General features: G+C 40.7%; 1 protein-coding gene across 1 annotated transcript; it reads left to right on the forward strand.

The window, feature by feature from the left end:
- The first annotated feature begins 151 nt into the window (after positions 1–151).
- Positions 152–19218, forward strand: ptprna (protein tyrosine phosphatase receptor type Na). Its single transcript, XM_044013289.1, has 24 exons — positions 152–472; positions 3164–3214; positions 6823–6933; positions 7330–7456; positions 7551–7698; positions 7784–7979; positions 8100–8252; positions 8369–8494; positions 8615–8649; positions 8748–9007; positions 9373–9459; positions 9535–9614; positions 9755–9819; positions 10769–10978; positions 13528–13794; positions 13878–14025; positions 14158–14231; positions 14315–14392; positions 14657–14776; positions 15651–15817; positions 16548–16601; positions 16718–16782; positions 18188–18261; positions 18358–19218. The coding sequence occupies exons 1-24, from the start codon at positions 397–399 to the stop codon at positions 18427–18429; spliced, it is 2844 nt and encodes a 947-aa protein (XP_043869224.1). The 5' UTR covers positions 152–396; the 3' UTR covers positions 18430–19218.
- Positions 19219–20061: the final 843 nt, after the last annotated feature.

The raw sequence follows: 20061 nt of genomic DNA on the forward strand, positions 1-20061 counted from the left end.
TAGCTGCTGCAGGTGCTTTTTTTCTTTTTTCTTTTTTCCTTCATGTCTTCACATTGGACGTTATTTCCGCAGCTGTGCCGCCGCGAGTTCATACTACGTACGTCGCATACATGTCCACGGTCTGTCCCTCACTCCTCCTCCTCCTCCTCCTCCTCCCTTCGCTCCACCTTTTCACTGTGAGGAATTTCTTGCAACCATTTATTTATATTTATGCCCTCACAGTCTCTCGGGCTTCTCGGCTGGAGTGTATACGTGGGCTGCTGACGACGCGCTCGAACGGCAACAACATGGGGATTTAAAAAGCAAGAGAAGGAGACCAAAGCAACGGGACTCCGCATCCTCCTGTGTCTCTCCTCCTGTGTCTCTCCTGCTGCTGCTGCGAGGCTGCACAAGATCATGCAACACCTTAGACCATGGCGCGCTCTGCTCCTCTTAGCCGCGCTGTGCCAACCAGGAACATCAGACAAATATGGTAAGCTGGTGTGATGAGGAGGATGATAGAGTTATAATATACTATAATATTACTGCTCAGACGAGGGACATGTCAGGAGAATAATGTGTATGTGTGTGTGTGTTGTGTGGAGAAAGTGGCAGAACAGGTGAATAGTCTGACATGAGATTAAACAGAGGTGGAGGAGAGAGAGAGAGTTGGAGGAAGCAGCAACTGTGAAGTCCAGTGAGGAATCTTATTTCTGATCACAACCATGTCTCCCATTGTGCTTCAGTGGCAGAGGAGAATAAAACTCAAAATAATAACATTACGTATGTTATTATTTTGAGTTGTATTCCCCTCTGCCACTAAACCCAGATGTTGAAAATGAATACATGACTGAACCAGACAGTCCATAGAAAAATAGTTATTAAATAATAATAAAAATAACAATAAGTAAGGCTTGATTCAATTAAATATAATACCAAAAAACATTTGTGAGTGATTTAAATGAACACATATAGGGCTGATCTGAACACACATATTGTATACTGGAGGTTGCAGGAAGAGTGAAAAAAAAAATATCTTTGGTGATGCATTGAGTGTGTTCTATTTTACTCCGCAGAAGAAAGGGCTGTGACATTAGCAGCAGTGGCTGTGATGCTAATACTATTGACCATGGCAGCGATGGCAGTTTATAATTATTTTTATAACTGGAGTCACATTAGGAAAGGTCTTGCAGGAGACCGATGTAAATGATCCACTGATGCAACAAGTGAATTGTTACACACCCCATCATTATTTTTTTTTCGAAACATAGAAAGGCCTGTGTCAGTCTGACAGAGACTTGAATGGATTCAGTGAGACTGTGACTGAGAAATAGCAGCTGTTATTCTCTCCTGACGTAAACACCAAAGAATTATCTTTTAAGACTCACAGACGGACTGCCACCTCCACAATGTTACCTCCATCTGTGTATATATATATATATATATGTGTGTATACATATATATATTTATATATTATGTTATTTATTTCTTTTTTTGAATCGTTTTTCTTTGGCTTCATAACGTACGTGGAAACACAGATGTGATTCATGTCACGGCTCAGAAGCCACTGCTCACCGTAGGAGGCGTTAACTGCATTTTCCAAGGGAGAATAATATGATAGAGATATATATGATCCATATATATATGTATTAGCTCAAACCTCTCCAATCTATCAATATGAGACAATTCACTGAAATTGCTGGGGTTTCTTCACTAATTTTCACTAAAAAGAAAGCAGGTTTTTCTTTAGGAGTGGCATTAATGACAAATGACAAACTGATCTATAATGCGCTTGGGCTTTCAGCACCATGGACAGTAACCACTGTAGCTTCCTTCCTTTCTTCCATCCATCCATTAAAGCCTTTCACACAGACATCCATCCATCTGTTCTTCTGATTAGCTGTCCCCACACAGCGTGATGTTCATGTCTGCTGACATCTCTGCAGCTCGTGATTTTGTGAGGCATGAGTGTCCTGTTGCTGTGAGAACATTTGTATTTTTGAAAATTGTTTCCACAAATAAAGTATACTGTATGTATTTTATGTTTGAGTTTCCCCATGTAATCTCTTAAAATCTGAACCCTAATCCTTTCCCTTTATCTAAAAAAACAAGTGGTGTTTTAGTCAGACATTCACGTCACTCAGTTCTCATGGTTGTAAAGCATCCTCCTCAGTGTTGCATTTAACAGACAGAATCCAAAGAAATAAGATGAATTCTATATATTAAATATAAAAACAAATAAAAGTGTAATACATTTGCTGAAGTGGTTCTTTGTGATGTGGTTCTTTGTTTTGGAGCAGCAGAACCAGATGTCCTCTCCTGGACAATCAGCCAGGGCTTAATGACGAGGACTGACATTTACTCGCAATGCTTTGTGAAGTGAATGTCATCTCTCTACAAGCTCCCGTGTGCTGCAGTTGTTCAAGTAGCTATTGGCTGTGGCCCAGTACAATACTGTCAGTGTGACAACAGGTGTCATGGATGGTGCATATACTGTATATCCTTAAAGACAGAAAGATTAAAAAGGCAAAACAGGCAGTGTGTAAGATTTTTGTCTAAATAACTTCACCTAAACAGGAAATCGTCATGGTGAGTCACACGAAATGCTGTTGATGCGTCACTTCATTGAAAAGGTAGAGAGAAAGTACTGTGGTTGTCCCTCTTTGTTCTCTCTCCGTCTTTGTTCCAAGGTAAACATTAACGCGCAGATACACACAAACCAGCTTTTCACCTGCTGTCGCTGGGATGTTTCCATGAAGCACATTTTTGCTCCTATAGAACCTAAACACAGACAATAACTTTGCTCATTTTATTTTGATGTTAACATTTGCCTGCATTCTAAAGATTTGACATGAGAGAGAAGGACAGCCTGACAGACACATCTATCCATGTTTATTCAGCTGGTTTTTTTTAACCTCCCATCTATCGCCAGCCATCTGCTCCATTCCCACATTGCTTTACAAGGTCTTATTTACCTGCCCCCAAAATATGTTCCGTGACATATATGCAGTATAAACTTACAATTCTATGTTACAATGCACTTTTTTGTGTGTGTGGGTTATTATGAGTAAGCCAGGGTTATGCCAACTTTGTTGTGTTTTTGTTGAGTAACTATGGGGATTGCTGAAGGATGTTACTCTGTGTACCTGCCAGAAATCTCTTTTTTTTTCTGTTTCTCACACAGGTTGCCTATTTGAGAGGAAACTGTGCACAAGGGATCAGTTTTGTACAGATGGTGAGAACACACACACACACACACACACACACACACACACGGCCCTGTGCATGTATCTCTCTCCCACACCTGCCCCTCTCGCTTTCCACCTCTTTATCTAAGCCCTGCCCCCCCTTCTCCACTGTCTCCGTGGCAACACTGACATCACAGTGAGGTCGGCACCCCCACAGTTGTTGTGCAAATTCAATGATGAGTCACTGAAACACACTTACGCACTTCGACGTGGAAATTGCTCTTACGCACACACAGGCATCCGACAGAATACAAAAAGAAGACAGGCTTACACGGGGCTTCAGTTTGTGCACGTCTGTGCGCCTGAGTGCAGAATGCAGGAGAAAAATATTTGATTATGGCGTCTGATTGGTTGTAATGACCCCCCCCCCGTTTCTCTGGCTGTGTCTCTTCCAGAAGGCACAAGGCCAAATTAATATGAAACATGAAGGTATTCCCTATCTACCTATCCACATAAAAATACAGCTAATGTTTTCCTAGTTTGTGAACCTCACATAGATGATATGAACACAAGTCTCAGCTTCCTAATGCAAATTAAATGGAAAACAATGTAATGTTTTTTTTTTTTATTCAATTAGTAGAGTGAGGCATCTGGATTAATTTTTGTATGATTACATTATCAGGAGTGTTCTTCTGTTGTCATTTCTCCACCTTTTTTGAGAAAGAGATTGCTTACAGGAGTCAAATGCGAGGATCAATATCAATTTCATCTCCCTGTGCTCTGAGTGATGTCGAGACAGATTCATTAAAGGAGGCATGGGGGCATCTGTTAAATGAGTGATCATGAATCATTAGAGTGAAATGAACACAATCATTTGAATGGGCAAAGTAATGTGAGTCTTTTTTTTTTTCACACAGGAAATGTGTGTATCGATGTGCTATATGACGACTGTATATACGTGTCTGTGGGTGGGTGTGAGACTGACCTTTATCACGCTGACTGTGTACTTGGCGCTCATTGTCTGCAGTCTCCACACACTCAATAAACTCCATATTTATACATGAGGTTGTACGGCACATGTGCAGATATGTCCACATTCATGAGATGCGTGGAACAACACAGTCTGTTACTCCGTGTTAACCAGAATAAGGTCAGACACTGTCCCCTGAGCTCTGTGCACAAGCATGTGTAGCACCCTGACCTTGATACCCTATTGCCCCTTAATATGCTGATTTCAGTCAGTGTCACCAGGCAAGGAAGTGTGGAGAAGTCTTGTAACCTTTGCTTCATAGCCATTTTTAGCATATAGTTGATGTTTATTTATTATTTATTTTATGAAGCATTGAATCGAATAGTTAAGTGAGTAGGAAAGGTCATATTTCACATAGAGTTCCAGTGCTTGGGTTGCTTCAATGAGGCATCCATGAAATAAGGTAGATTTAAAAATAAAGATCCCCAATAAAACATCAACATTTATTTAAGTCCCTAGAGTGGCTGCCTGACTTAGTAATGATACTAGACTGTATTTCCTACAAGGATTGCACCTCAAAGTGCTTCACCATAAAAGGAAAGTAACATTTAAAAGTAAATAAAACAATAAAACACAACACAGGGTGGAGTAAAAAGGAGCTTGTTGAAGGCTAGAGTAAAGTTTTAATATGCTGATAATGAAAAGTCCCCTGTGCCCTGTCTGTGTGAGACTAAGGGTTTACTAAGGGCAGACATGACTACTTATAAGTATATGCTCGCATATATGTACAATCGCTTAATGAGTGAAAAAGATATATATTTGAATAAACCATTTTTATTTACCTTAAGCGAGGGCCTTGCTTTACAGAGGCTTCCATCTTGTGCCACCATGATTCTGCCGCTGCCTGAAAGTACAAAATGCCAAAGCGTGCAGTTAGCATTTTAAAGCAGAAGCTTAGTAAACAAAGAAGAACCACATCCTTTCTGGTGTGTGAGGGCTTCCGTAGTTCCCTAACACGCTTAAAAAGAGAGGGAGTAAACAGAAGAGAGTCCTTTGTTTGTTATAATCCCACTGTTAAATCACTACCCATATGAATGTAACATTGATTTTTGCCATAACATTGATTTATTTTTAAATAATGTTGCATTTCTTTTTAACGTACAATATGTGCCTCAACAGTGAATATTTTGTTCCCTGCGCAAAAATCATATCTACAGAAATAGCTCAAGCTCCAGGAATAATCATAATCCAATCACCAATCAAATGTACTCCTTTTTTTCTTCTTTTCTTCTCAGTGCATGGTGTTGTGTGAAGCATAGCCAGGATAAAATATCCAGTGTCATCAGTAGTAGCTTCAGTATTTCACATTTGCCATTTTGCACTGCCGCCCTCCAGGGGGAATTACTTTTGGGATAAAAGGGATAAAAGCGGGATAAAAACCTGTCTCCTTACCTTAGAGTAACACATAAGGTTGAGGTTTCATATCAAATAAACCTCAGCTTGGGTGACATGTGTCTCAATAAAACACATGTCAACACATCGCACTCTGGCGTATCGCGCTTGTATGAGATTTAGCAGGCGTAGTGAAAGACTGCGGTGACTCATCACTGCACCAGATAATAGTCTGCTCCACTTATTCTTTTATTTCATTCTCAGGGTGTGAGGATCTGAATGTCGTCTTTGTCAAAATGTTCATCTTAACTCAGTCATCAGATTTATGAGAATTGTGCCTTTTGCACTGTAAAGTGTCAGTGTGCACTTTGAGTAACCTCCAGCACATCTTTTGTCTCAGTTTATGATTTAGAGAAGGCAAACACGGCACACCCACTACTCACCATGTTCAGCTTATATTGATGGATGAGTTTGTATCTGGCAGAAAACTAGATGCATGTAATTACATGCATTACAGAGGAGGAACGATGTAATGAAATAATAAATATGAGCAGAAGCTTTTTTACCATTATCTGTTGCCATGGCGTTGACTGCACGTTGGAAACTATTTCAGATGTGAACTGGTTATAAGTTTCAAGAGCACACGCGCACTCTGGTCGTCAAAAGGACTGTGACAAGCAGTCCGTGCGTGGACTGCTTCAAAGCATATGACTCACAGCCGTGGGCTTACGCCGTGTGGGCCACCATAAGAAGCAGAGGTTATTATAGAAATGCTGCATCTCTAGGTCTACGTCACTGAGCCGTCTGTGTCTGAGTGTATACAGTTTCATTGACGATGCCAGTTTTGTCTGTGTGTTCACACTTTAGTCACCAGGGCTCTAATAACTCTAAATAGAATTCAGAGATACTTCATTATGTGCAAGAAAATTAATATGGGAATTAAATCATGATGCGAGTATGTAGATTCCCTGTAGGGGCTTATATGAAAACCACACCCAGAATTCAAATTAAATAAATAAAAACCTCTGTGAAGAACATTATCTATTGTCCCAGTATCAACAGAATGAGAGACCATTGGAAAACTAGCTGAACTGACAGTGCCGTGTCTACTCACACGTTCTTCATTACTTTTTTATTATTTTATTTAGTTTTATTGGAAGAACTGAAATTTCATGGTGTCATGGAAGTGTGTTTTATCGCTGTGTAAAACGTTGGCTGTGAAAAAGGTCTATTGTGTCCCTTGTGTCTGAACAGTGGAATGTGACCATGAATGTTGTGTCTGTTTTATTCAAGATGGACTGTTTGGTCAGTGCCACAGCTCAAAGCAGAACCAGGTCCGGTACCAGGTGTCAGTTGCCGTTCTGAAAAGGATGCAGGAAGTCCTCAAACAGCTCATGCTACAAGGTAAGACTGAACTTAAATATCACAGATATCATCATGAATTAGAGTTTAAGTAAACCATGAAATGAATTTGCCCCAGTACAAATGTAAACGGATGTGTGAAATTAATTTTAGGTGTCATCTGACTGATTTGTGTTTTATTTTATATTAGAATGCACCGTGTTTGGCGTCCTTCTTTCTACCTAGAATTATTTTTATATAGTCAAATTAATTCATTTGTTCATTGTTCTGACATGAATTCTAACATCCACAATTCATGGATGCATTACGGAGATAACCTAATTCATTAATAATGTAGGTACTTGAACACAACTCCTATTAGGGACAGTATAGATTTTTGTGCTTTCACTCTGCTTCTGTGGCTTTTTGTAATTGCTGTGTGTGTGTGTGTGTGTGTAGGGCTGTCATGGCAGGATGACATCACCCAGTATATTTTATCAAAGGAACTGAAGAGAGTTCCCCATACGAGCACCACCGCAAAGCCAAACCCCTCCTCCTCCTTCTCTTCCTCTTCTCATTCACCTCAGTAAGTTCCCTCCCGTCACCACATTTAAATCTACCCATTCCAATGCATCAGTGTTTATTCCTAACCTTGCCTCTGATGATTTCCTGGTTGCTAGGTCTAAACAGCACATCCCCAATTACCACAACTCAAAGTCAGGGTCTCCATCTCCTGGCGGCAACTATGTGGACTACATGATTGTTGAGCCTCCTCAGACCCAGTTGCGCATGCAGACAGCATCCTTGGACCCGTACACATACCACCAGGTTTGCCACATTGACACCACAATCAGTGCTCACAACAGAACTGCCTGACAAGTAACTGTGACATGCCTCTCCCTCCCACATACAGCATAGGTACCAAGATGAAGTAGAGAGATCTCTCATGGGGGCAGCAGGCAACTACGCCCGACCCTCTTCAAGGTCCCAGGCCAATCAGAGAGAGCGAGAGCATGACAGGCAACTGCTGCAGGAAGCTTTGTCTCTCTACCTTGCATCTGCACAGCCTTCACATCGCCACAGAGGGGCCACTTCCATGGCTCCTGCAGGTAAGACCCAAAAAGGACGTTTCACGTTTCACAGGAATAACAACACATGGTGCTATGTATATATATATATATATATATGTATATACACTTCTATAATCGTAATCTTTCATGCTGTGACAGGTCTGCCTTACTATGAGGATGTGGAACTGGAGATTCCAGTGGACTATGTGGAAGACTACACACTAGAGGAGAGACTTGGCACTGCAGGCAGACAGCACGTGCCACAAAACAAGAAGGTTCTGCAAGACTTAAGCTCTCTGTCTGGAAACAGTGGTGAGGAAAGGAACTGAACCCACTCCCACTTACAAAAGAGGATTATTATGCTGGATAGAATGTAAAAAAAAAAAAGAAAAAAAAAAGAAGACCTAATAGTGTTCTCCTGTGTTCAGATGGTTTGCTCCAGCGGATGTCAGGAGTCTTGCAGAAGTACGGAGTTAATCCCAGAGAGCTCAGTCAAGAGCAGCTCTACAAGCTAGCGCTGATTCTGCAGCTGCTGCAGGCCCAAGACAAGACAGGTACAGCCCTCCGAGATATTAAATCAAACGGTCGGGGGAGTTGATGAAGTAAATTCATACTACAGTAGAACTGTGATTTATTGTAGCAGTTGTCTAAAAACTGTAGTTTGTCTCACACAGATTCGATTGAGAAAGACCTCTTAACCCTCAAGGAGGTGCGTCCGCATCTATCACTAGCAGTGATTACAAGTCATAATCAGGTGGGTTTTTTTTTGTTTTTTTTTAACAAGTCTTGTGTCATTTCCACCCTTAGATGCAGACGGTAAAAACAGACAGTGTGCCAAATAAGCTGCAGAGGCCTGCTCCTGTTCATATCCCCCCTGGTGCCTCACCCGCACCCTCCTCTGCCTCGGTCCCAGCTAGTCCTTCAGCGAGGAGCACGACCCCCTCTGCCTCTCAGCGTCCTCAGGCTGCTCCAGGTGAAGATGGACAAGGCTTGAAGGAGCATGAGCCACCGCTGGTTGGGGGCATGGGAGCCAAGGAGGAGTACGGGTACATTGTCACCAACCTGAGGTCAGCACTCAAGATATTATCGTCTTCCAACTTGAAGGTTGTGGGTTAGATTCCTGCGATGCATGTCGATGTGCCGAAAGCATGTGAAATTTACAAATTTGACATGTGCTATTAAAAAAGACCTGAAACTAGGCATTAGCTCAGAAAAATGTTCACTGATGTGATAAATCAAGTGAAATGTAGGCTCATTTTCGCATAATACTTTCATTCAAGCTGACTTCTTCCCCCTGGTGGGTGACTGCCCCTTCCGTTCTACTTCCTGGGCTTCACTTTTCAACCTGGAAAACTACGTCCATTTTTATGTATGTCCAGTCTTTGGTAAAAACATGGTGATAACACGGAGGACGATGTTTTGTCTTCCTCAGTCCTCTGAGTTTGTATGATGGAGTGAAGCTGCTGGAACTGCTGGCTGATAAGATACACCTGACGACCAGCAGCTTCATCAACATCAGGTAACACCGCTGCCAACACCAACAGCTGTTTTCAATCATGCATGTGTGTGACTGTGTTTATGTGTATGTTTCCAGTGTGGTGGGTCCTGCACTGACATTCCGTGTCCGGCAGAATGAGCACAACATGACGGCAGCAGAGGTGGCTGCTAAAGCTGGTGAGGCTCCAAGTCGCACACACACACACACTGAAACAATCCTACACATACTGAACATGCAAACCAGGAAGTTTTGCATGTTCTTTCATTTGCCCCCTAAAATTCTATTTGACCAAATTCTATTTTCTTCAACTCAACAGTGTCAGAGAAGACCTTCCTGGAGTCACAGACAGGCCTGAAGATTGTACAGACAGGAGTGGGAGAGGTACTCGCTATGCACATACACAATTTCCTTTATATCCTCTCCTATCAGGAGCATATGGAGCAGTTGTCAAGGCAACAGAGATATAATCACCCCTCTGTATTCTTTACCGTTTACACTTTAGTGGACAGATAACCAGATTTAGTAGTGCCAAATGAGACTCCGCGCACTCATCACACATGGGTTTGTATTCTCGTGTGTGGGTGTTTGTCTGTTTTTGTAAACCCAATGCGACTGTACGCCACCCGGGGGGATGTGATCAGGGGGAAAAAAATTGGCAAGATGACATCATGTGACATCTAGCATTTCACCTGTTGCTATGGTGTTTTATCTCCTACACCTCCCCCAACTACTGTGGCTTCCTGATCCCAGGTGCCATGGCAACAGCCACAGGTGTCATTCGCCTCATTATTTCCTCTGATTCACACTGCTGTGCTACGGATTAATAACAAAATGCAAATGAATAAATCCTGAATATGAAAAGTAACTCTCATATCTATCGATGTCAATTATCCAGCCATTACATTGACGGTGTGTGCGTGTGTGTTCTTGTATTTGTAACCTCTTTCTGTTAATGAGGTTAAATTTAGGGCTTAAATTGTGGTGAGGTTAGTCATTAACTAGTTATGGTTAGAAGGTTGTTTGTTTAATGTGAAGTGAAGAGCAGTTGACTGGTGACTGTAATGTCTTATATAAAGATGTACAGTGATACTGGATTAAACTTAAAGTTGACTCATGTCAAATGTGCAGTGGCTCATTAATCTCAATGGTGGAGGGGAGCCTTTCAAGCACTGCAAGCCAAACTCCAGCCACTCGCTGCTCTGACCTTACTGTCATGTACATTTGCAATGAAATGAGTGGCCTTTAGCTCCCAGTGGTGGTGGCAGATTCCCAGAGGGTGGCCTAGCCTCTAACAATCTGTTTTCTTTGTGTGTGTTCATCTTTTTCCCAGAGGACAGATGCACGGGGTCTCCCTCAGGTAACCAGGGTTTCCCAGGGTTCCAGTGGGACAGTGATCACCCTTGTTTCCATGGCAGTAGTTGGCGGTCTGCTGGTAATAGCCATGGTCGTAGCTTGTCTGAGACACTATGCGCAGCAAGTGGCCAATGGCAAGCTTGGCCTGGGGCCCGAGGGAGGAGCAGAAACTCACTTTGACTACCAGGTGTGGCTACACAAAAACACAAAAACATTTTGAATACATATACTGTGTGTATGACGTAAGCTATTTTATTAGCCAATACACTGCATGCCATTTAGAGCTGCAATTAACGATTATTTTCATAATCGATTTATCTGACGATTATTTTCTCATTTAATCGATTAATCGTTTGGTCCATAAAATATTAGAAAACCTTAAGAAATGTTGATCGGTGTTCGTCAAACCTGGAAATGATGATGTTCTCAAATGTCTTGTTTTGTCCACAAACCAAAATTATTGACTTTTAATGATTTCTTTGTTATCCAGAGCAAGAAATGAAGAAAATATTCACATTTAAGAAGCTTAAAAAATCAGTGTCTTAATCATGAAAAAAGCTTCAAACCGATTATCATTAATCGCTTATCAAAATAGTTGTCGATTAATAGATTGATCAATTAATCAATTTATTTTTACAGCTCTGTATTTCTTTTAACCTGGTTTTCTAAACAAAACACCTAAAGATGAGAAACAGATGTTTACATACTGTTGTTGTTTTTTTCCTGTACTATGCAATTTATTTATAGTAAATGTAGAACTTTTCAACTCTTTAATTATTATTATTGTTAGTAGTAATCATAACTTTAGTATTAGAATTTGCAATAGTATTATTAAAATGAATGCTTAAATACAATCAAATGTCGATTACATTCAAACCACAAGCTCATACAGCGATTCTGATTAAGTCCATCAGTGTGAGTAATGTTATGTCAACAGCAACATTGTGTTTGTAATGTGACACTGTTGCATACAGATTGGAGAGTGACTGAAGACAGCAGAGGTGGGGGACTCCAGTCATGCCACTTGACTCAAATCTGGCTTAAGTCGCAAAATTTTAGGACTTGAGACTTGCGTGACTAACGTAAAAGACCCGACTTGACTTAGACTTGAGTGAAATGATTTTCTCAAAAATATTGAGGGTTAACGTTACAATTTGTTTTTGAAACACGGAAAACATTGGTAACCACAGTTAACCACAAAACATTGGTAAACCACAGTTAACCATAAAACATTGGTAACCACAGTTAACCATAAAACATTGGTAACCACAGTTAACCACAAAACATTGGTAAACACAGTTAACCATAGAACATTGGTAACCACAGTTATCCACACAGTTAACCACAAAACATTGGTAACCACAGTTAACCATAAAACATTGGTAACCACAGTTAACCATAAAACATTAGTAACCACAGTTAACCACAAAACATTGGTAACCACAGTTAACCACAAAACATTTGTAAACACAGTTAACCATAGAACATTGGTAACACAGGGGAACACAAAACATTGGTAAACCACAGTTAACCACAAAACATTGGTAACCACAGTTAACCTACCACAGTTAACCACAACACATTGGTAACCACAGTTAACCACAAAACATTGGTAAACAGTTGTAAACCACAGTTAACCACAAAACATTGGTAACCACAGTTAACCACAAAACATTGGTTAACCACAGTCAGTTAACCACAGTTAACCACAAAACATTGGTTAACCACAGTCAGTTAACCATAAAACATTGGTTAACCACAGTTAACCACACAGTTAACCACAAAACATTGGTTAACCACAGTTTTGCGGCCTTGCGCACAAACCTGGCAACCAAGCTAAATTTCCTTCAACACTTCAAATCCCACAATCCCAAAGGTAAGACAGGAAGTCAGTTGCTTGCTATTTTAAATGTAGGTATACTTCACATTTTAGGGTCTGTGGTGTTGTCTATTTTAATTTTCTGGATGTGAATTATATATTTTTTGATAAACAAATCAGTTGTATTGGACCACGAAGCAGTCCTTGCATCATATGAGTAATACAGTGTTTCTGTTACAGATAAAACTCAAGCAGTTCAAACTAACTGTCTTTTTAGCATATTGAATTATTCATTATTCTTACAACTTGCTTGTTTAAAGCAGGGACTCGGAATGACTTAGGACTTGCTTGAGATTTGAAGGTGAAGACTTGAGACTTGCTTGTGACTGGCAAATGTGTAACTTACTCCCATCTCTGGAAAAACGAAGTATGCTCAAAAATTTGCTCAAAAAAACCTAGTTGTTCAGCAGTTTGAACGCTTGTTGCCTCCATCTGCCCCTGTGCGGCCACTGTATACACACAAACGCTCCTCCCTCAGTCAGGTCTGATAGTATTGCTTGACAAAGCACGTTTTAAGATAAAGAACGCAGGGGCTTTTGTTTTTCTTTTTGTGGAGGTGTCTGGGAACATGATTAAGGAGTGGGGACAGACATGAGTTTTCTCCGCTCTCCTGTTCAAAACTAAGAAAATTAAAAAAGTCAGTCAGTCAGTCATCATCTACCGCTTTATCCTCCACCAGAGGGTCGCGGGGGGTGCTGTGCCAATCTCAGCTACCGGGCTATCGGGCGATAGGCGGGGTACACCCTGGACAGTTCGCCAGTCCATCGCAGGGAAATTAAAAAAGTTAAACTGTGAATTAACAGCTGTTGATGGTGATTTTTATTTCAAATGAACAAATCTTCCCTCGTGTCCATCAGGAGCTATGTCGGCAGCACATGGCATCCAAATCCTCCCTGTCCCGCCAGGACTGTGTTGGTGGGGCGAGCAGCAGCATGGCGGGGGCCGCCATTGTCTCAGGTGCCGGCGGTCGACGGGGCACGGACACGTCGCGCGTGAGCAGCGTCTCCTCCCAGTTCAGTGATGGTCCTCAGCACAGCCCGTCCTCGACTCATAGCTCTACCCCGTCCTGGAGCGAAGAACCTGCCCAGTCTAACATGGACATTTCCACCGGTCACATGATACTGGTGAGTCTGGGTGGATAAAAGATGCACTCTCAAAAATCAATTGCTCTTGATGTGCAGTTTTTTTTTCTTTTAATATCTTGCAGGCTTATATGGAGGATCACCTGCGTAACAAGGACCGTCTTCAGAAGGAGTGGGAAGCGCTGTGCTCCTACCAGGCTGAGCCCAGTTCAGTTGCTGTGGCTCAAGTCCCAGACAACATGGAGAAAAACAGACATGCTGAATATCCCCCCTGTCAGTTCATTCAACTACCCTTCACTTATCAGATATCAAGCTATCCTTATGTTTTGTTTTACGAGAATTTAGGCAGCATCGCTCATTCATTACATTGGCCGATCCTCACACAACATGTGTTTCCTCTTCCAGACGATCACTCTCGGGTGAAGCTGAAGGCTGAAGTAAACCCAAATAAACAAGATTACATCAATGCGAGCAGCATTGTAAGAATTGATCATAGTCATTTTGTTAAAATATGAAGGCTTTTCATTGATACGTTAACACACTACCCTTTTCTAACCAACAGTTTGACCATGACCCTCGCCAACCAGCTTATATTGCTACACAAGGACCTCTGGCCCACACTGTCACTGATTTCTGGCAGGTTAGTGCAGCTTCTCCTCCACGCAGATCATCTTTGCTGGCAGCAATAAATAAAACATTTTTTATCCCATTTATGTAAAAAAACTAATGTCATTTTTAGCTACATGTATTTCAAAGCAATATTTGTCATTGATTTGTATGTACTGTATTTAATATTATTTCATAATTCTTAAGTGAACTAAAAATGTAAATAAATGTATTAGGCGATCCAAATCCATCTGTGGGTCACACATTTACTACAGTGCTCGCTCTACCCACTGTGCAGATGGTGTGGGAGAACGGCTGCACGGTGATCGTGATGATGACAGCGCTGGTGGAAGACGGAGAGAAGCAGTGCGAGCGATACTGGCCTGATGAGGGCTCATCACTGTACCACATCTATGAGGTTAATTTCATGCTGTGACTCATTAGCTTTTTGTGTAGCATGTGTTACAACCAGGCCCAGGGGGAAAACCTGTTTACACAAAGAATGACGAGACTCCCTCTTCCCAGCTCCCAAGAAAACCATGAGCAAAAACATTCAACAAACAATTTTAAAAGGTATATTAAAACAAGCAGCAAGAAGACCGGAACAAGGGTCTTTCTGCATTAGGACTGGTGTTGAGGGAGACTGATTTCAGTGGGATCACCACACCATCAAGTACCTACTAACATATCATCACAGTATTTTTGTTCACTTCACCACTTGTTTTCTAATAAATAGAGAACGGTACTAAAGTCTAAGGGCACCTCCAACTTTGTTTGAAAGCAAACTAAACAATGTTTACGTAATGCTTAAGCATTTCTTGAACAAACAATTGACGTTTTCACAACATGTTTTTTTGGAGATGAAATAGTAGGACAAACATTAATTAGGGTTCCACTCCAGGTTTAAGAGACCGAGAGTAGTGCTATGGATCAAGTGTGAGGGTATGCCACACTAAATACTTGACACTTTAACCTGTAGAAGCTATTTTTGTATTTTCTGTTACACTGTATGGTCCTAATAGTATTGCTAAAATAACAAATCTAATGAACTTCTTCACAGTAGTGTATGTTTGGTGAAATGTAATAAATGCAACAACAAAAATTAAGTCTACACAATATTTTGGATAATTTGGATAAGGTATTGATCACCTTAATGTAATTAAAGCTGTTGTCTTACATAAATGTGTCTTTTGGGTTAGGGTTAGGTTTAATTGCTATTAATTTGCATTGAAGGATTGTTGTTGTTGTTTTTGTTTTGTTAACAATCTGCCACCCCTTCCTTTCTTAATCAGGTGAACCTGGTGTCGGAACACATCTGGTGTAAGGATTTCCTGGTGCGTAGCTTTTACCTGAAGAACGTCCAGACTCAGGAGACCAGGACTGTGACGCAGTTTCACCTGTTGAGCTGGCCGGCTGATGACATCCCCACCTCCACACGACCCCTGCTTGACTTCCGCAGGTAAGAGACAGCACAGCTACACACACACACACATACAGTACCATCTTAACTTCAGCTGGTAACACAAAACTGAAATGAACAAGTAGTCAGGATGCTGCGGGTAAAGTGGTAACTCATCAGTGGCTTTGAATCCTCCTGATCATCTTAATCTCTTCCATCATTTTTTGTATTTTTTTTTTGTTTTTTTGATTTCCAGCTTCTCTCTCATGTTGCACTGTGTGTGATAAAATGTGGCATCCATGCTATTAAAGATCCTTATCCATTAACTCAGCACTCTCTCTCTGTCTCTCCCCTCGAGTGCAGGTTCTTAGGTTTGTATTTTAACATCTCCCAGTGTCATTTTTGTGGTTTGCAGCTAGTACTCTGGCTCCAGTTGCATAGTCACAAAAATGAGCATTGGCAGGTGTGACTGGCTACTGCATGAGGGACAGTGAATCTGTGGCTTTCTCCTCAATTATCCTCCCGTTTTTCCCACCTTGCTGTTCTTCAGTCTCTTGCAGTTGCTATTCTCACGTCGTCCTTTTTCCTAATCTCTTCCTAATTTGTCTTTCCATATCTTATTCTTCCTACTTTATCACATGCCACATTTATCACATATTTGTGTCTTTGCCTTTAACTAATCCCCACCATTACGTGATACAGCGACAGCCTGAATGGCAATTGAGTCTGTGCTGGATGCATTTAGTAGTACATGGTTTCTCTACTTTTCCTTGTTCCCTTTGCTTTTCAGGAAGGTGAATAAATGCTACAGGGGACGTTCTTGCCCAATCATCGTACACTGCAGGTAAACGAAAAGACTCCGATGGGCTACAGAATTTGCAGAAACATACAATATGTGGACTATTTGGAGAGTCATTCAACTGATGTGACACCGGTCTTGTGCGTCTTTCAATCTCACAGTGACGGCACCAGCAGAACCGGCACATACATCCTCATTGATATGGTGTTGAACCGCATGGCCAAAGGTGAGACACTCATTTAAACAAACACATGTTGTTTTTGAACATATATTCAGAACATGCCATTTATTAGAACCTGAAGATGATCCAAGGTGAACAAAGACATCATGAAACATTTAGAGTCAGTGAAAAGCAGTGATATTTATTTACCTTCCACTGGGTGTTAATGTTAAATAAACAGATGTTTTTTGGAGCAATAATTGAACAAGTCACAATTTTGTCAAGTCGTTTTCTTGACTTTCTTTGTTGTGAAACTCATCAGTGAAACTCATCAGTTGTATGTTCCTCTTCCACACACACATTTAACTTGGATCAATATTGACATGCTGCATACCCACAGAAAGCTCAGAAACTCGGCTAAAAGCTCATAAAAAACATTCCTATGTTCACCAAACACAGACTAAACGCCAAGTCATCTAACCAACACGAGCCGAAAACACCATAACGGCGTAAACATTTAAACAGCACCGGAGAATCAGTGTCGTCATGTTGGGGAAAAACTACATCTCCACAGATTCCAACGGTACCATTTATATCACTCTAAATAAGAGCAAAACAACAACCATAAATGTTGTCTTACCTTTGCTGTTGAGCAAAACAAGCTGTTTTCACCGGATCAAAGACGCTTCTCATGCTGAGAACTAGACTTCCCAGCATGCTTTGGGGCCTCTTCCTGGTCTGATTGGTCACGCGAATGGAGGGAGCTACGTGCAGCCTGATCCTATTGGCTTTGATGATTAAAACGAGCTGTCAATCACCCACATTGGCCAATCACAGTCAGAGCTATGGCCCTGAACAGGCTGAGGCTCAGAGTTGTCTCTGACGCCCCAGAGAAAAATGCCCCAAATATATTGATTTTTAATCATTTCTTTTATTTTTTTTTCATTCAAAACAAGTTTTTATTAGACCAATAGTGACATGTAAGTAAAATTAAATGGGTTTAATACATTTGTACCCATAGTACCCACATTTGTACCCAAGTTTGGCATAGATAGTGCCAAACTAGAGTCGCCTAGGCATCTCTTCACTAAAACATCTGTAATTTCACTCTGCTTCACTTCAGCATTATCAGAATCAGAATGTTGTTACATGACTTCCATGAGTTTTTAAAGCTCCTAATATTTATTTTAAAATGCAATATTTCATTTATTGTGGGTCCCATCTGCATTTACTCTGGCACAGTGGTATCTACAGTGAAACGTACACTTCTGGTGGAATCTCACAAGTGTTATCTTTATTTTGAGACCAAGAGAATTCACATAGAGCTTGTAATTGCAGAGATACTGTATTTAATTTCATTTTCAAGCAGGGACCCCAAAAAGAGGGTCAGGCACTCTGCTCAGGAAAGTCATTTCTTGATAAAAAATCTCCAAAAAACTATGGCAGTGACTCTTATTCCTGTTGTCATTAGGAGTGAAGGAGATTGACATTGCAGCCACACTGGAGCATATTAGAGACCAGAGACCTGGCTTGGTCCACACCAAGGTAACAACTATCTGTATCAGTATGTTGAGCATTTGAGCATGTTTCCTTTTCTCTTGTGAAAAGTCTTATCTGTGTTTTTTGCTCCCGTCTTCTCAGGACCAGTTTGAATTTGCGCTGACAGCCGTAGCAGAGGAAGTGAATGCCATCCTAAAAGCCCTGCCCCAGTGAGGTGCAGCAACTGAGGACATGAACACTAAAGACAACACACTCCATAGGACACACTGGTCCAACCCAGTCATATACGTGTGGCCATTACTGTAAATAAGAATTTGCTCTAACACACTTGTTTTCAGCATGCAGTATTTTACCATTTACTCACTGTCTGGGGTTTTAAAACTTTTGGAGCATGCATTTAATAACAAGGATGTACAGATGAGAAGATACAAGAGGGTTTTTTTGTGTTGGTTATTTTTTTTACCATTATAGAAACAAATTTGAGTCTTCACCCTCTAAATCGTCTACATTATTAGACAACCAGGCCGTCACATATGAATTCCAAGGGAAAGGAATGTACACGTCACACATTCAGAGACTGTACGTCACCAGCTTGACTCTAACAACAGTGTAACATTCATCTGTCTTACTGCCATTTAGTCCCTCATGATAACCTCAAACGGTTCTGCTCCAATTAACTCAATACCAATTAACGGAGTGTGGTGTTTACATGTCCACCAGAATACTGTACACTGCTGTCTAGTGTGCGCCAGCAAGTTGTTTTTTATTAGTGAGGCTTGTCTTTGCCTTGACATATTTGATTGTTTACACACACACACACACTCTCTAAGTGATTTGTTTGGACTCCTTTCTTGTTCACTTTTGTCTTATTCAGTGTACGTCCTTGTGATAAATGAAAAAGAATTCATCCAGATGAGTGTGTTTATTTCATGTAGCAGACAAATATCTATAAAAATGTATTTTTGACTTGACCTAAATAAATTTGTGATGTGATGCAGCAGAGAGAGGCTCGCGTGCTGCTTTTTTTTTTTTTTGCCTGCGTGTCTTGAATACAAGTAAATGTCAAGTGGTTCAGCCATTGTGATGTGCTGACATGCCATTTTCAGTTGCTTCCAGGTCATGCTGAATTGTATTATTACCCTAAAACAAAGTGTTTGAATTTGAATAGAGTCCAGTAGTTCTTAAATGTTATATCATTGGGGTTTTTGAATAATGTTAGTATTCATACAAAGGCACTAAAATATTAATACAAAAGCGAGATGTGTCCAGTTCATCTAAGCTGATGCTAAGTTTGGAATATTTTTCTTTTTGAATATTGAATATTTATATTTAAGGATTGTCATCCAACAAAATGTTTCTTAGCGTGGTAATATGTTGTTATTCTTGTCAAGTAAATAGGTCACAAATTCTCAACAAGAAGCAACAACATCCAAGAGAACAATTTTCAACTTGCATGGTATGATTCTACTGGCTTCTCATCTTGACAATGTTACAAAGAAGTCAAATAAACCTAACTTGACAAAGGACGAAATGAGACATGGAAACAGGAATAGAACAATAGAAAGAATAAAGTAAAACTAAAGTTGGTAAATAAATTAAAAAAAAACAATCATTTCGAAAACATAGCTCACATAGCAACAGCCCACTCATGAACCAGGTGACAACATTTGAGTGCCATCCATGGATCGAAGTGGGGACAACGAAGTAGGTGCAAGCAGGTCACTTAATGCACAATTCTTTCATTGGTTGATTATATTTTTTTTGAATTAATAACACAAAGCTGTCAACAAAAGCATCAATTATAAAGTAAAAATGTAGGCAAATGTAATTCAAATGATCTGAGAG

The sequence above is a fragment of the Solea senegalensis genome, linkage group LG2 (genome assembly GCF_019176455.1).
Source record: "Solea senegalensis isolate Sse05_10M linkage group LG2, IFAPA_SoseM_1, whole genome shotgun sequence".
Lineage (NCBI taxonomy): Eukaryota > Metazoa > Chordata > Actinopteri > Pleuronectiformes > Soleidae > Solea > Solea senegalensis.

Bases quoted from the DNA above. Each gene is read 5' to 3' on its own strand.
- ptprna (XM_044013289.1), top strand. From the start codon at position 397: ATGCAACACCTTAGACCATGGCGCGCTCTGCTCCTCTTAGCCGCGCTG. The intron at 9,008-9,372 runs GTCAGCACTCAA...TGTCTTCCTCAG, and splicing joins TACATTGTCACCAACCTGAG to TCCTCTGAGTTTGTATGATG. The intron at 9,820-10,768 runs GTACTCGCTATG...TCTTTTTCCCAG, and splicing joins TACAGACAGGAGTGGGAGAG to AGGACAGATGCACGGGGTCT.